Here is a 12,258-nt window from a genome sequence, read left to right as displayed (position 1 = left end):
CATTTCAACAGTTTGTTTGCTTGGGCCTAGTCATAACAAAACCTTGTTTTTGCCTCTCCGAGGCAAAAGTCTGACTTGTCCAGCCCTCTCGTGAAACTGGCCTTCGTTGCTAAGCAACAGCATTCCTTTTCCTTGAACAGGAAACCACAGGAATGTTTGGAATGCGGTTTCTCTTTTGACTGGAGCTGTTTGCCAAACGTTTCTCCCTCGAAGCAGAGAATAAATCAATCTGCATTCACACTTCTAAGCCCGAAAATCTCATACCTGGGCTCCGTTGCTTGGCTTTCAGATTCTTCTGGTCAGCTTCTGGCTGCAGAGAATCAGCTTTCTCACCTCAGGCTTCCATGGAGGCCACTCCTTGATGCAGAGGTCGATGAAAACAGCAACCGGCGTCTGCTACCACTGTTGGAATTCTCGCCCGTCTTAGAGGTATGTGCCTATCTGTTCAGGCACCGGCTGAATTCCTTAGACCTCCCTCCGGCGACTCCCGGCAGGATAAAACATACGCGAGGTCCGTTCCGGCGATTTTCCTCAGGCTGTGAGGAAAACACACCAACTGCTCCTCTCTCCCCTTTGGTGTCCCCAGGGAGGGGAAAGAAGCAGACAGAAATCTATTTACATCTTTTATTCCTGTCTTTTACTTCAGTACAGAGAAAACATGTCTGCACTCATCAGCAGTTAGAATAAACTCCACCTCCACCCATGTACATCCTGTACAGGTCATATGACAAACCCACTGAGCTAACATCCGGTGCTCAGTACAGAATGGACTGCCCCTTTGTTCCCATGGCAACAGTCACAAACTTCCTGTTTGGCTTTCCAGCCACAAGCAGCAGCCTTGGCTGCTATAGCCTTTGCTTGCTGCCGCATTGCTGCTTTAGAATAACATAAAGTACTTTTGCTCACTTAAAAAAGAAGAAGCTTAAAACCTTATTTAGGTTATAGTTTTATGCATACTTATGTGGAGTAAGTCCTCCTAAACTCAGTAGCACTTACTGTGAATATGCATATTTGACCTACAAGATGGTTTTCTTATTTTTTAATTCAGTAGATTTACGTTTCCAGGAGTACGCTTGCAGTTCTCTTTAAAAGGCCAGGATCGTGTGAAGGTTCTCAAGCGATTCTCATACTCGTGCATCTCTCTAAATTCAAGCAGGCACTTGGAGTTTGAGTTCATCTCGCTCAGTACAGCCTCCATTTCAGAAACCAATTCTGTGACTTTTAGTAGCGTTCCTCTGGCATGACTTACCTCTTTATATATAAGGTTCGACATTAAGCTGCATTAAGCTGACTTGGTTGGTCTCACCTGTGAACATCAGCATAAATGAGAGAGGGAGAATTGCACCCACAGCAAAATGCAGTCATCAAAAGAGGAAAACTGTGGCCAAAAATTAAGAAAGATAGCCCAGTAGCCAAGCCCTGTTTGGTTTGTTCTGTTCTTTTATTTTAAATATTTCCACTCTGCTTTTCAGCCCAAAGAAAAGGCTCTTAGAGTGACTTAGCATGATAAATAATAGGTAAAAAAGGTAAAGGTAAAGGACCCCTGGACGGTTAAATCCAGTCAGAGGCAACTGTGGGGTTGCGGCACTCCTCGCTTTACAGGCCGAGGGAGCCAGTGTTTGTCCACAGACAGCTTTCCGGGTCATGGGGCCAGCATGACTAAACCACTACTGGCGCATGGAGGACCATGACGAGTGTCAGAGTGCATGGAAATGCCGTTTACCTTCCTGCCGCAGTGGTACCTATTTATCTACTTGCACTGGTGTGCTTTAGAACTGCTAGGTTGGCAGGAGCTGGGACAGAGCAATGGGAGCTCACCTCATCGTGGAGGTTCAAACCGCTGACCTTCGGATTGGGAAGCCCAAGAGGCTTGGTGGTTTAGACCACAGTGCCACAATAAAACACACACAACACAACACAACAAACAAAAGGAAAATGGCTTGCTGGGAGAAGGGGGAAAACCCCTCAGGCACTAGTTTTCAGTTACAAGGTTTTCCTAAGTTTTCTTTCTGGTGGGAAGGGAGAAAGCAAGCTCACTACAACTGTTCTTTCTCTGGCTGATTATTTTTATATTGTGAAATAATCCATGGTCCTGAAGGCAGCACTGTTTAGGGAAGTTTTTAATGTTTGATGGGCAGGGTATAAATCATAAATCATCATCATCATCATCACACTATATTCCTAGTGCCACTACTGTGTTGCTTTATAGTGGGTTTTGTTTTAAAAGACCCTTGAGTTTTGGGTGGCCATCCAGCTGTCCAGTTGACCTCAGTGTGAGTCCACTTATCAAAATCCTTATATAAGTGGCCTATAGGGTGTAGCTCAAATTAAATCCTACTCTGTTCAGTGAGGCTTACTGTTAAAGCATTGGTGAGAAGGACTGTAAACAGTTTACCTGGAATCAAGTCTCATTGACTTTCAGCAGGGCCCACTTTCTGATAAGCAGGCTTGATACTGCAGATAGACACACACACACACACACACACACACACACACACACACACACACACCCTTTTGGTTAACAGGGCATGCAGATATCTTCTAAACTGGGGAGTAATTTAGTCTGCAACCCTTAACCCATTTGCCTGTGAAATCAGCGCAACTTACTTCTGAGTCGGCACGTATAGGATTGTGCTGTCTGTCACCTTTATTGGCTACCGTCCTAGCACCATTTAATGACAAAATATTACATGCGAATTCAGTTCTGTGACTTTAACGGTCTCTTTGCACCCCAACGTTATGCACTTTGTAAATCAGAAGTAAGTTCTGCTGACTCTTGAGCTCATTGGCACTTATTCTCGGCCCGGGAATGTTGTATAGCAGAGTTTCCTAAACTTGGGTCTCCACCAGTTTTTGGACTACAATTCCCATCATCCCTGACCGCTGGTGCTGCTAGCTAGGGATGATGGGAGTTGTAGTCCAAAAACAGCTGGAGACCTAAGTTTGGGAAGCCCTGGTGCATGGCATTCAAACCTTACCATTGAACCGGCACATGTCTACTCAGAGGTAAACCCCAAGGAGTTCAATGGCACTTACTTTCCGGATAAATGTGTGTAGGATTGCAGCTTCATTGTGTTTTTATAAGGGATATGCTAGTCTATCTATTCTGGTACATTCAGTGCTGGGTTTACATATAAGCTAAACAAGCTGTAGCTTGGGGCCCCACTCTCTTGGGGCCCCCAAAAAAATTTAAAGAAAAAAACAACTGGATGTACATTTCCAAAATATACGAAAAAAAACAAGTAAAATAAAACCTACATATAGCTACAGTGTTTTGTGTTGTGTAGGCTTCTATGATGTAAGTAATGGGCCCTGCCTGCTAGCCTGCTCCCTAAAATATCACTGATTTGCTCATTTCTATATATAGGGTGCCTACATTCTGCATGTGCAAATGACTTTAGATACCTATTAGGTCCACAAATTACCATATAGCATATATTCAATACAAAAAACAGGGGCAATTTGTTGTTGACAAAGGACAGCTGGACATATGAAGGGCCCCATTACCTTCAGTAGCTTAGGGCCTCATCAAACCTAAATCCAGCCCTGGGTACATTGTGCAGGTGTGTGTGTGTGTGTGCGCGCTGCACCTGAGAGCAGATGCAAAGGAGACTCCTTTACCTTTAAGACTTATATACCAGAGGGATTCAGCGGGTATACTTCCTGTATACCTGGAGGAGCGTCTCCACCCCCATCGTTCAGCCCGGACGCTGAGATCCAGCGCCAAGGGCCTTCTGGCGGTTCCCTCATTGCGAGAAGTGAGGTTACAGGGAACCAGACAGAGGGCCTTCTCGGTAGTGGCGCCTGCCCTGTGGAACGCCCTCCCATCAGATGTCAAGGAAATAAGCAGCTATCCTATCTTTAAAAGACATCTGAAGGCAGCTCTGTTTAGGGAAGTTTTTAATATTTAATGCTGTACTGTTTTTAACGTTCGATTGGGAGCCGCCCAGAGTGGCTGGGGAGACTCAGCCAGATGGATGGGGTATAAATAAATTATTATTATTATTATTATTATTATTATTATTATTATTATTATTATTCTCTCATTCCTCCATGACAAGCGGCAATTGCATAAGCATCTTTCCTCAGACACAGGTCTGGGAATTGGGTTCAGCACATCCATGCTAGAGTGACAAGCTTTTTCCTGATTTGGTGTTTCGAAGGTGTGTTGTAGAGAGTTCTGAGGGAACTTATGTGAAGCTCTTTGAACACATGCTGTATAAATGCTAGGCACTGATATATTTTTATTTCTTTATGGGACACAGTATCTGGCATCTTGAATAGCTGCCTCACAGAAATCAAGAAGCCAAGCTGAACAGGATTTAACCCCCACCCATCAGTTGACAAGTAGGTGTTAAATCCTACTCAAAACCAGTTTCCTGGGGGGGACTAGGCCTGCACACAGCTTTTTTTTGATGAATCATGGTTTCAGAGATGGCCCTGTGGATGAATTTGGACTGGAGGTTCCTCCACCCTGTGCTAGAATGACAAACTGCTTTAATCCACTTTAACTGAGGAAACTTAATTTGCAGCGTGTGCTTGAATACCTCCTGCAAAATACTGACAGTCTAGAAGCCTCCTTGGAAGTTTACAGAATGGTGCATCTCTTTCTTCCGCCTTGCTATTTTATTCCTTTTCCAATGTGCAACATCAACTTCTTTTCTTTATTTTTAACATTCATAAAAGGGTGAAAAGAGAAAAGGTACCCTTTTCGGTATCTCGTCATTTCTACACATGACCGATGTATGTTTGTATTAAACAGCTGGCTGTGAATGATCATCGCTGGAGAGTTCATTACAAATGCATGGGCTTGTTTTGCCTCTCATCTTAAAACGTATTGTTGCTTAAAACCGTATCTTTGAATTTAAAGGTGACCTCGTTTCCTTTCCCTCTTACTTGATTTTTTCAGATTATTCCAATGGTGCAGGAGTTTATCACTGGAAACCTGGGGCGTATGTTTATCGAACCACCTCCTTTCGACTTGTCCAAGGCCTTTGGTGACAGTCATTGCTGTGCTCCGCTGATTTTTGTGTTGTCTCCTGGTGCAGACCCCATGGCTGCTCTTCTCAAGTTTGCAGATGATCAGGTGCGTTGAGGACCATTACCATGACACTCTTTGTAGGTGCAAGGTTTTAAAGCGGGGTCTACTCTTTCTCTTCTTCTTTTTTTTTAAAAAAAATATTTATTTATTTTTATCAATAGAAATTTACAGTCAAAAATGTTGTATGGTCATTTTGTGAGATTCTCTGAATCTCGTGACTCCCCCCATCCCCTACATGGGTCCTTACTACAATAATTAAAACTACATAACTACATATCAGTACGTTCTCCACTATTTTCATTTTTCCAAATTGTCCATAATCTTCGTTACTTTACAAGTGCTTCTTATAGTCCAGCTATAGTTTTGATGTAAATTATAAATCTCCCCCCCCCCCCCATTCCTTTTTAAAGTCCTTGTCTTCTTGGTTCCTGAGTCTCCCAGTTAGTTTTGTCATTTTGGCATAGTCCAGCAGTTTGGATAGCCATTCTTCCCTCTGTGTTATTGCTTCTTTCCATTTTGGGGCTAGTAGCATCTGTGCAGCTGCTGTTGTGTACATGAAAAGTATTTTCTGGTCTTTTGGAATCTCGGTACCTGTACAGTCATACCTTGGGTTGAATGTGCTTCGGGATGAGAGCGTTCGAGTTGCGCTCCACGGCAACCCAGAAATAAGGGAGCGTGTTAATTCCTGGTTTTGTCGCTTGCGCATGCGCAGATGCTCAAAATGACATCACGCGCATGCGCAGAAGCGACGAAAAGCGATGCGCACGTGCGCAGACGTGCCATCACTAATTACGTTTGCTTCTAGATGCGAACAGGGCTCCAGAACGAATCCTGTTCGTGTCTAGAGGTACCACTGTAATTCCTAATAAAAAAAGGCTTCTGCTTTATTAACAAAAGTTATTTTAAACATTTTAAAAAATTCATTGTATACCATTTCCCAAAATCCTTACTTGTCTTACATGTCCACCACATATGAAAAAGATGCCTTCCTTTTCCTTACATTTCCAACAAATATTTGAACTTGTTCTATACATTTTTGATAATTTAGTAGGAGTGAAGTACCATCGACACATCATTTTCATGTTATTTTCTTTCAGCGTACAACACGTGGTAAATTTTAAATCTATTTTCCAAAGAATTTCCCAATCTGCCATTTGTATATTATATCCCAAGTCCTTAGTCCAGTTTATCATAACCGATTTAACCTGTTCATCATACCCTTCCTCAGTCATTGTTCATGGGCCTCCTTCCCCATTGTAGTGAATTAGGGAAGCTCCATGTGTGCGTTGGAGCACCTGAATATGAAACCAACTGCTGGATGTGAAAGGCTTTGCTACTCTGGATCTCACACGTAGGCGTAATGACTCATTATAGGCTTAAACCTTTGCAGAGTTATTGATCTTCCCTTTCATATGTATTCAGGCCAAGGACACGGCCCTTTGCTTATCTCCAAATGTCAGGGCAGTTTTGCCTGTAATCGTTAATCTCCCTAGACTTGGGCTCACCCAGATAGACACCCAAATAGACGCACTTGGTGGATGTGCATTGTCCTAATGGGTGTTACATCACTCGCTGCAGTAGATAGACATCTCCTTGTACTTAAGTGGATCTGCCGTGGGGGTGTTGATAATCACTGTGGCAGATCTGTTTTTCAGGTTTGCACACCTCGCTCTCTGCAGGGTGGTGCTCTACTTTTGATGGCCTCATATCATGCCACCTCAGTGCCCTCCCTTATCTCGCTTCCATTTTTGTTTCCTGGGGAAGAAACCAGGAGCCCGTCACACATACCGGCTTTCCATATACAAATGTACAATTGTCCCCGTTCCACCTTTGTTATTTTATAAATGAATCGGAATCAGAAGAATCTTTATTTGCAGCAGCCACAAGCCATAGCAATAAAATAAAATGTACTGAAGACAGGGGTAAAAACTTAACTATAGAAAATAAATTTTGGAGGTTTACATCAGGGGTGTCCAACAGGTCGATTGCGATCTACTAGTAGATACCTGGGAGGTTTTGGTAGATCATGGTCAATCACAGGGTTCCTTTCCTTATTGTTGGTAAAATAGAATTCGGCCCCTCCCCCTCCCCCCACCCTCCATTCTTGGAAGATCTGCAGAACGGCAGATGGAGTACAGTGATACCTCGGGTTGAAGTAGCTTTGGGATGAATATTTTCGGGTTGCACTCCGTGGCGACCTGGAAGTAACGGAACGCATTACTTCCAGGTTTCGCCGCTTGCGCATGCGCAGACACTCAAAATGACGTCACGCACATGCGCGGAAGCGGCGAAACGCGACCTGCGCACGTGCAGATGCGTCTTACGTTTACTTCAGGATGCGAATGGGCCTCCGGAATGGATCCCAGTCATATCCAGAGGTACCGCTGTATACTCATTGAGGCTGTTTGTTTCCCCCCAAAAAAGTGCTGTCCTCCTCCCTTAAAAAATCAGAACTTTGCCCTGAACCTCTAAAAAATGGGGCTGTCCTTTTCCCCTTAAAAAAAGCTCAACAGCTTTGCCTTGAACCCCAAAAAGATTGTTGCCAGTATATCCCTGCCAGTTTTTAATTCTGTGATTAGAATTACCCCTGGTTTACATCAATAATCAAATAATAGATAGTATTCTAATTGCCCCTGCTAAAAACCTTGCAGTTTTTGCTGTCGCCTGATCATCTTGATCTGCTAAAACAAAGGACACAGTAGCAATGGTTGAGCAACCCGGCACAGAGAATAATAGAAGGGTAATAATAACCTCATTCCTCAAATCTTTATAAAGAGCGCAAGCCAGAAGCACATGAGCCACTGACTCAACACTGCCATCTCCACAAGGACATAACTGTTTTCCCAGTGAATTTTTGTTTTGTTTTGTTATGCTATGAATGCATTTCTTAACTGACATGGAGAAATTAGGTTTTATTGTCTTGTTGTTTGAATGGCAAAGAGGGGAGTGTGAGCAGCTCGTGGGGTGAGGGCTGCCACTCTTCTGCCCCTCACAATGCTCTAGCCATGAGCATTTCACAGAAATGGTCCCTCCGTGTGGACAGCATATTAGCAGAACTGGCCTTGTTTGTGTTGAGGGGTGCGTTCCTTTCAGCAGAGCATAGCCTCCCCCAGGTGATAGAAAACTACTGCTGAGGGTGACGCTTTTGATAGGAAAGGTTCACGTTGGGTGGAAAGGAGTTGGAGAATCTTATCAGCAACCCCAACAACTCAATAAACAAAAGGAAATGAGAGAGACTTTCATGTGACCTTTGCTTATGTCGGCTGCATTGGATTAATGTGGAGCCTTCTCATTCACGGGCTGTCATCACTTTGTTCAGCGATACTGTTATGTACTGAGTTGAATAGGATCCAAAATGCAGCAGTCTGATTGGTCCTAGAACAATAGGATCCAAAATGCAGCAGTCTGATTGGTCCTAGAACAATGCAGCAGTCTGATTGGTCTGCAGGAGCCACCCAATCCAGCTCCAGATGGAAGTGAATCCACAACCTGATTGGCCTACAGGAGAATTCCGGAATTAGCCAATCACGTGCAGCCCATTGTGTAAATAATGCATATAAAGCAGATACTTTGGGGGAAATTCCATTCCTTCTTACCACTATGTGCTGAATAAAGAGCATGAAATCCACTCTCGACTCTGAGTATATTTCAGATACTCTCTTCAGCAGCTGTGGAATTGTAGCCGTTCTTGTGTTACAGCGACAGTATTATTCGCTGCCCCTCACTCACTGAATGTTTTGTATGTGCAGGGCTTCGGGGCTTCAAAGTTGACCTCTTTGTCACTGGGCCAAGGCCAAGGCCCCATCGCCATGCGCATGATCGAGAAGGCGGTGAAGGAAGGAACATGGGCAGTCCTGCAGAACTGCCACCTGGCAACATCGTGGATGCCAACCCTGGAAAAAGTCTGCGAGGTAGCAAATGCTGTCAGTAGTCACTACAACACCTGGTGTTAACCTTTCAGTACCAATGGGATGTTAGGGTTCCTGGGTTCCTGCAGGAACTTATCCTGGGGGCAGGCAGGCAAGGGAGGGAGCAGGCTAGTTTGTCCCATACAAAAATAAATAAACGAGAATGGTGCTTGCCTGTTTTGCCACATATCTTACGTTCTACAAATGCTGGAAACTTACTTTTTGATTTCAGGCAAAAGCTGGGACTCTGGGGGCTGTTGTTCACTTGGGGGGGGTATTTACCATTCCAAATATTCACTTATAGAGGTGTGTATGTGAAGACACACAGGCACACACACTTTTGGGGTGTGCAAGGATGTGCTGGTTCACTTCAACAGTGGTAGCAAACTCTTGCCTGCAAATGAACATAAGTGCTAGTTCATCCCCTCTCTTGGGACAAATTGGGCAGCCATGTTATACTGGAGAGCTCCACATCCACAATAGAGCGCCTGTGTCTAGAATGGGAGACCCAGCTTAGAGAACCGTTCGACCCGAGAAGAGTAGTGTTGAAATCAAAACAAGCTTAGCATGATCATTGATCAAGAGATTTTGCAATTTCCCTTTGTAAAACTCACGCGGAGGGAGGCTAGGGTGTGTTTGAAAGATGCAGAGGCCTTTGCGAGAAAGGTTTTGACGCACCTGAAGCCTCAGCTTCCATCCTCACCGAGTCCTTACACAGAATATTTTCCTCTTCTAGGAACTAAATCCGGACACAACACACCCTGATTTCCGCCTTTGGCTCACGAGTTACCCATCACCCAACTTCCCTGTGTCTGTGCTTCAGAATGGAGTGAAAATGACCAACGAGGCCCCCAAAGGCTTGCGGGCGAATGTGATCCGTTCCTATCTGATGGACCCCATCTCCGACCCAGAGTTTTTTAACAGCTGCAAAAGGCCTGTTAGTACTTTCCTTATTAGCCTGGTTTCCTCCTCCTCCTCGTTAAGCAACTGAAACAGACCCTGGCAGTTGTTTTTTGTGTTTGCTGGTTTAAAACCCGCCGAGCGAAATAGCCCTCCTTCTCTGCACTGAAATCGGCAGTTGATTACCAGCTCCCGGGATGCAGTAATAGAGGATTTTATTAAAATTTTATTTTTATTTTACCGTCAAGCTTCATTCCGTCTCCGCCAAGCTTTGGCGGTGGTGCCATTAATAATATAGCTTCCCATTTAAAAAGTCGGGAGGAAGTAGTTTTCGTGACACAAATCTGCAAGGCAGGGGAGAAATTCCTGTTGCAAAAGAATAGCTGAGCCGTGCACTGCTGAGAATCAAATCTTTAATCGCAGGCATTAAAATGCTGGCTCCATAGAACTGGGGGAGCTAAAATGGCCGTATGGGTTGATGGATGGCGCTCATAAACACTTCCTTTAGAATAACAGCTCAAACTAGGGAGCCACCTGCTGTTTTCATAATTAGGTTTCGGAGAGCGGATGTGCTTGACCCAAGATAATTTCCATGATAGGTGTCGTAATTAAGAACCGGAGAGGGTTGCGCTTAAACCAAGGCTATGATCCTTTTCTGCTTTCCTGGCAATTAAAAAAACAAATCCCTAAAACTTTTTAGATGGGGGGGGGGGCCTCACCCAGATCGTTGCTTTTGAGCAGGAAGAGAAAAGATGCCGGAGAGGAGGAGCAAGATGGCGTTTTAGCATGGTAATGTTGTGCCCTAGCTGGTCCAAAAGGAAGGCATTGTGCGGCATTTTCCAAAGCCCCAAACCTTTTCTTTGGGCCCATTCTTTCTCCGAGCACCTCTGATATCATCCGATGACCTGCTGCAATTCATCAAAGTATCCTGGGAGATCTGGATTGAATGGTTGGCTTAAATAGTCCTGTGGCTCTGCTTTCTTCTGGACAGATTTTAAGGGGCAGCTGCACACTGTAGGCACCCTTTCTTGGTAGCCAGTGGCATGCAATGATTTTTTTTAATAGGGGAACAGTTAGGTCCAGAGGCAAGGGCGATTGGGGGCAGGCGGACAGCGGCAACATTGTGCATGTGATGTTGTGATGTCGTGTGTGAGAGCATCGTGCCTCCTTCCTTAAACCGAACAGGAGCTTCCTAGGCTTTGGGAAGGAGGCACCAGGTCTCTTGAAAGGAGGCTGGAGCCCTCCTGCCTCCTTCCCAAAGCTGGGTGGACATTGAGAAGGTGGTGGGAGGGCTCTTGGACCCCCTCAGAGCACTGGCGCTCCCTCCCTAAACAGGGCAGAAACTTCCTGGGCTTTGATGTCAGGCTAGTCCCCCTAGCACATCACTGTTGGAAACTATCTTTGAAGAATTGGTACTTAAGATGTAGATCAGTTTGACTGCTGCACAAACTAGGATGTTGGGTCCGCCCATTTGCTATGTGAAATGACTGAGACTGCTGGTTAATAGATTTTTCATTTGCTTTATTTCTGTACAACGTCATAAACATGCTCAAACTACCCAAGGCAGCAGACGGGTCTGTTTCAACACGGGCCAGCCTCAGTTATGTAGGACTGGTTTTTACAGCTAGAAAAGGCATGCCAGAGAGGTGTGCTAAGCCACCCTCCACCCGCCCATGGCTTACCTCCGGGTATTACTTTTCCTCAGCTAGACACCACTCTTCAGTGAGTTGAGAGCCAGTGTAGTATAGTGGTTAGAGCACCTGGGGGACCATGGTTCAAATCCCCACTTGCTTATGAAGCTCACTGGGTGACCTTGGGCCAGTCACAGTCTCCCAGCCTAATGTACCTCACAGAGTTGTTTGAGGATTACAGGGGGAGGAAAGGGTAATAATTAATAATAATAATGTTAATGATAATAATAATAATAATAATTTTTTTATTTATACCCTGCCCATCTGGCTCAGTTTCCCTAGCCACTCTGGGCGGCTTACAGCATATCTAAAAACATTAAAAAACTGGGATGTAAATGTAGTAACATGGAATGGCCTCACATGTGCCACATAACTTCCCTCCCTCCCCAAATTTCCTCTGGAGGGTTGGGGAAACCCCCAGAGCAGATTATTTTTAGAGGGGCTGCAATGGGCATACGGGGGGGGGGAGAGGGGGGAAGTCCCATTGGGCAAAGCAGAAGTCATTCTGTTCAAGCAAAGACATTGTTGAACACAACCCAGAGAATGGGCTGAAATTCATGGTGAAGATCTGAAGTAGGTATGGCCATCTAAACTTCCCAAATTTTGTGTAGCGCGTTGTGTGTGTGGGGGGGGGGGACTACCCAATAAGGACCAGATCTCAACCTCTACTTCAGTTTCCATGGAGAAAGTGACTGGTATAAGGACACGAGTAATAAAA

General features: G+C 44.8%; 1 protein-coding gene across 1 annotated transcript in view; it reads left to right on the top strand.

Moving 5' to 3' along the window:
- The window catches only part of DNAH7 (dynein axonemal heavy chain 7), a 153,138-nt gene that overhangs the window by 128,536 nt on the left and 12,344 nt on the right, over nt 1–12,258 (top strand). Inside the window, exons 54-56 of the mRNA XM_081886711.1 lie at nt 4,910–5,086; nt 8,791–8,952; nt 9,686–9,886. Coding sequence (XP_081742837.1) covers nt 4,910–5,086; nt 8,791–8,952; nt 9,686–9,886 — 540 coding nt within the window. The remainder of the gene's footprint in view (nt 1–4,909; nt 5,087–8,790; nt 8,953–9,685; nt 9,887–12,258) is intronic.

Source organism: Podarcis melisellensis, assembly GCF_964234715.1.
Source record: "Podarcis melisellensis genome assembly, chromosome: 1".
Classification (NCBI taxonomy): Eukaryota; Metazoa; Chordata; class Lepidosauria; order Squamata; family Lacertidae; genus Podarcis; species Podarcis melisellensis.
This window is presented reverse-complemented; position numbering and strand designations above follow the sequence as displayed.